This window comes from Nansenia antarctica (assembly GCF_963989245.1).
Source record: "Nansenia antarctica genome assembly, chromosome: 4".
In the NCBI taxonomy this organism is placed as follows: domain Eukaryota; kingdom Metazoa; phylum Chordata; class Actinopteri; order Argentiniformes; family Microstomatidae; genus Nansenia; species Nansenia antarctica.
Window position 1 is genome coordinate 11,759,297 of NC_137689.1, and position 5,000 is coordinate 11,764,296.

Consider the following 5,000-nt stretch of genomic DNA (forward strand, 5'->3'; position numbering starts at 1 on the left):
CGGTCATGCTAGACATTTTTGGCCCATGCCTTGAGCTCTGTGTGAAGTCTGTAGAGATCCTGCCCTGGTGCATTCCCTGTTTTATGAGCCCATTTGTAACATCTTGTCAGGTTTCTCATGGACCCCAGTGTGTCAGTACTGTACCCCAGAGAATCAAGTGATTTAATCACTGGTTGACTGTACAACCAGTTTTGCAGAGGACATACAACGTTAACACTGTTGAACACGGATTATTCTCTTTATAACAGACGTATATTAGCAATTAGCTATAATATTTGGCTGTACTTATGTGCTTGTGCTCTGGCTTGCATTATAACACAAAGCACTTTTACATGAACAACACATAGTACATGTTGCATCTTCTTCTTGTCCCCTGTAGACGAAGACATCTGCAAGCTGTACTGCATCGCTGAGGACTTTGATTTCTTCTTCGCCATGTCCAGCAAAGTCAAGGACGGGACTTCCTGCTCAGATCACAAAGGGGATGTCTGCATTGACGGAGCATGTGAGGTACAGTACAGTACAGATTTGTTTACTAAAAATAAACAGGTAAACATACAGTATCAGTATAGCATGCTAACACTTTCCTGGAAACACATTGTATGAAGTGAGAGGGGTGTAACGCCATATAAAGCATTTATACTGTGTAGCACCAATGCATCTAGAATTAATCCAATATATATATATATATATTGTCTGTGATCAATTGAAGTTCCTTTCCCTTTTCCATTTTTAGAAAATGGAAATCATAGCTTCAGTATGAACAGTAGCCTTAACATTTCAGTATACACTGGTAATGACACATATTATTGATAAGTACACCACTTGATGAAGTTGTATAGCCGCATAAAGTGTTGTAATGTTCCTTTGTTCCCCTTCTACAGCCGGTGGGTTGTGACCAGATGTTGGGCTCCAAGGCTACTCTGGATGCCTGTGGAGTGTGTAAAGGAGACAACTCTACATGCAAGTTCTACAAGGGTCAATACGTCCTCCAGCATCGGGCTAATGGTACGTAATGGCAAATGAGAAGACTGGCTGGCGACTGGTCACTGTACTGGGCTAGGGAATTCTGAGGGAGAGTGAGAGAGAGAGAGAGAGAGAGAGAGAGAGAGAGAGAGAGAGAGAGAGAGAGAGAGAGAGAGAGAGAGAGAGAGAGAGAGAGAGAGAGAGAGAGAGAGAGAGAGAGAGAGAGAGAGAGGGAGAGAGGGAGAGAGGGAGAGAGAGAGGGAGAGAGGGAGAGAGGGAGAGAGGGAGAGAGGGAGAGAGGGAGAGAGGGAGAGAGGGAGAGAGGGAGAGAGGGAGGGAGAGAGAGAGAGAGAGAGAGAGAGAGAGAGAGAGAGAGAGAGAGAGAGAGAGAGAGAGAGAGAGAGAGAGATGGGTGAGGGTCTGGGGCCAGGTACAAACAGGTTGGATCTGCTTGTTGTGGTGCTGCTTAGACAGACAGAAGACCCTCCTGGAAGCTCTTTGGTAGGACGGGGCAGTTCTGGCATGGCTTTACAGGAGCAGGGATAACTGAACATGACAGGGTGAATTCTCTAGCAGATGCCACTGTAGCGGAGACAGGCAACTTTTCCAGATCACAGGCTGTGTGTGTGTGTGTGTGTGTGTGTGTGTGTGTGTGTGTGTGTGTGTGTGTTATACATGAATGTATGTGGCAGCATGCCCAAGGAAGTCATACAGTATGTCAGGAAGCTGTTTTATTACAGTTTTTAAACTGTATTAAAGATTTTTTGAAATAATACATTTATGGAAATACTCCTTGCAGTCGATGTACTAAACACAACTTGTATGTTATAAGCCCAAAAAAGGTAACACAGATCACCCCATCCCGTGTATATTTCCGTATTTAGTCTGCCTTGCAGTTGGGGAGAGTTCTAATCAAGACCAAAAGCAAATTACTGGAGCATAAAGTAGACAGTCGCTACACCATCCAGCTGAAAACCTTCCCTGGTTTTTACAATGAACTACAAGATTAACAGCGATAAAAAAAAGTCCTGTTTTCCAAAGATCGGTTTTATGATGATCATAAAAGACGAGTGTGTCTCAGTAGTGTGCGAGACAGTAAGCCTAATTTGTTGAGACGACTTCAGAGGGTAAATTAGCTCTCTCTCCCTTTTCCAGAGTACTACCCCATGGTCACCGTCCCAGTGGGGGCGCGCAGCATCCGAGTCCAGGAAATGGAGATCTCCACCAGCTACCTGGCAGCGCGCAGCCTGAAGAGGAAGTACTACCTGACAGGGGACTGGACAGTGGACTGGCCTGGAAAGTTCCACTTCGGCGGAACGGTGTTTGACTATCAGCGCTCTTTCAACCGCCCAGAGAGCCTGTACGCGGCCGGTCCCACTAATGAGACCCTGGTCTTTGAAGTAAGCTCGCCCCGTCCGTCCCTCTTCCCCCCCCCTTCCCCCCGTTTGCCCTGATGTCCGTTAGAGAATTAGCCGTGACAGGGTCCTGGCAAAAGCTCCGGGCCGGGGCGTTCGCTCAGATGAAAACACAAGGCCTGGGGGTGCTGGTCAGGTCCGCCGGGGTAGGCTAGGAGAAGAGAAAAAAAGAAAGAAAAAAAAAAAGATGAAAAAACTTCCCCCGACGACAACAACAGCGAATGGGTAGAGCAGATGGGAGTAACGCTACTGTTCAGGATTAATTTGTCCTGGTTCCAATGCTGTCGGGGGGCTTTCATCTCCATAATCGAGAGGTTCGGAGGTTCAAACAGCTCCGCCGTGCCGCTTTGAACTTCCAGATCTGTGCACTTTTGTGTTGAAACATATATATAATTCTGCACATACCGCGTGGGTTTATCTGGAACCAGACCAGCGCCTTTTAGCTTTAAGAGAGTGGCAGGGAGAGGTGTGGAGCGTCTCAAAGCAGGGGTCGACAGAGAGAGAGAGAGAGAGAGAGAGAGAGAGAGAGAGAGAGAGAGAGAGAGAGAGAGAGAGAGAGAGAGAGAGAGAGAGAGAGAGAGAGAGTGGTCAGTTAGGTTAAATGGGCCATCATGCCGTCATGTTCATCATCCATATAAAAATGTAAAACCTCACTTGTCCCTTTATTCTTTATTCTCAGGTCCCCTGGTACGTCCTACTGCAATTTACTACAGTATTCTCAAATAAAAAGGCTCCATTTAAAATATGCCTTTAAGGATGTAGACATATGGGCTTGTTTCCCAGACCCAGATTAAGCCTCCAAACGGAGAATCCGAATTTAAATGAGATGCACATCTCAGAACGTTTATTACTTGTGTCTCCCAAAACCCAAAGTGTTTAAGCTCTGGCACGTCATCGCCTTGTCACAAATCACTGCAAGTGAGTTTGGAATAGAAAAATAATAGAAATAAACATTTTGCTCAGATAGTCGATTCAAGCAAGTGACTCGCAAGGCTGTTTGTAGAATTATATATGGTCCCGCTGGGATATAATACAAAATATGTATGCACTTACTGTACTGTAAGTAACTTTGGATAAATCAGCTTCATGGCATATGTACTATATACATCATGTATGGTGAATGGTGTTCCACCATAGCTATGTAAACAGTGGGGGTTTTTCATACCTTTTTAGAACTCCTGTCTCGGAAACAGAAGGGACAACTAGGTGAATTTGGAGAGTTATGTTTGCTATCAAACCAAAGGTGTGGTGAAAATCATATTAAAGCTTGTTTCAACAAAGCCTTCTGGCTAACAGTGAACTGAGAAGCAAAGTTGAAACAGGGACGATAGCCTATAAATACAAAATAAATGCTATAGTGAAGATTCTGGGATGCCTTTTAGTCATTTTAGAAAGGAAGGATTTTACCATCTTGACCTATGTTTAGGTTTAATATAGAAATATGTGGTAACAGAACATGTGTATGTGGTGATAAAATGAGGTAACACAGATACAATTACAATGCATTATAATACATACAATAAGCACATTATGGCCTTCTTATAATGCCGTAGTAATATCTCTTAATGATCCTAATGGGATGGTTTTACATCCCACAAATGTGTACTGTCTTTTAAAAAGCGACATTGTTAATGTGTTAAGAGTGGGCATGTTGCACTGACGTTGCCACTCCAATGTTGCCTGAGAATCATGTGTCACAAGGAGGGTCAGCAGTAGCCGCCTGCTGATCTGCAGATGAGACGGCATTAATCTCTTTAAGTATGCTCTGTAATTACGAAAAAAGAGAGAGAGAGAGAGAGAGAGAGAGAGAGAGATAGAGAGAGAGAGAGAGAGAGAGAGAGAGAGAGAGAGAGAGAGAGAGAGAGAGAGAGAGAGAGAGAGAGAGAAAAAGATTAAAAGATTAAGAATGCTGCAATTGAACTTTATAGATCTCAGAAGCTCGGGTCAGGTCAGGGAGTCTTAAACATGTTTCAAATTAAAAAGGCAACAGAAGAGAAAGGAAACCGAGTTTCGTCGAATCCTGGCTCTCTTCGCTGTCGTAGAAAACCGAGAAATATCCACTGATCGCTCCAAGTCCCCCCTGACTCAGCTAGAAACACTTTATTTTTTTTAACACATTTAAAAAAAAGGAGAAAAAAAAGAAAAGAAAAGAAGAATGTGGAAGAGTGTGAGGGTAAACTTTGACATGGACTGGGTAATCAGTTAGAGAATAATAGAGGGAGAGAGGGAAGAGAGGTAAAGAGAGAGAGGGAGAGAGAAACGAGACATAACATATGGTGAGCTCTAGGGGTCTTGCTGGAAACCGGATAGGCATTATTTCCGGTATTGACATTTTTGTGGCAGTGTTCGGTGGGGTCACGCCAGTCCAGTGCACAGAATTGTGGGTACAGACAGCAGGTGATGCTGGGAGATTGGTAGCCATGTCTGCCACACTGTAATTCATCATCCCTTCCCCCTTCACTTGATGAGTGGTAGAGTGATATGAATATACCCCCAGGACAACGCAGTGTGCTGTGCTATGGGCTTATTACCCTACCTCAATGATGATATTGCCTAAAGCAGCAGACCTCACTGTATTTGAATAGCAACATTCATTATTTATTTTGATAGACATTCATT

The 5,000-nt window shown here is 44.0% G+C and overlaps 1 protein-coding gene across 1 annotated transcript in view; it reads left to right on the forward strand.

Moving 5' to 3' along the window:
• adamts18 (ADAM metallopeptidase with thrombospondin type 1 motif, 18) overlaps positions 1 to 5,000 on the forward strand; it is a gene marked incomplete at both ends in the record, with an annotated part of 45,921 nt that overhangs the window by 29,374 nt on the left and 11,547 nt on the right. The window contains 3 exons of the mRNA XM_080528144.1: positions 380 to 510; positions 885 to 1,008; positions 2,122 to 2,366. Coding sequence (XP_080384270.1) covers positions 380 to 510; positions 885 to 1,008; positions 2,122 to 2,366 — 500 coding nt within the window. The remainder of the gene's footprint in view (positions 1 to 379; positions 511 to 884; positions 1,009 to 2,121; positions 2,367 to 5,000) is intronic.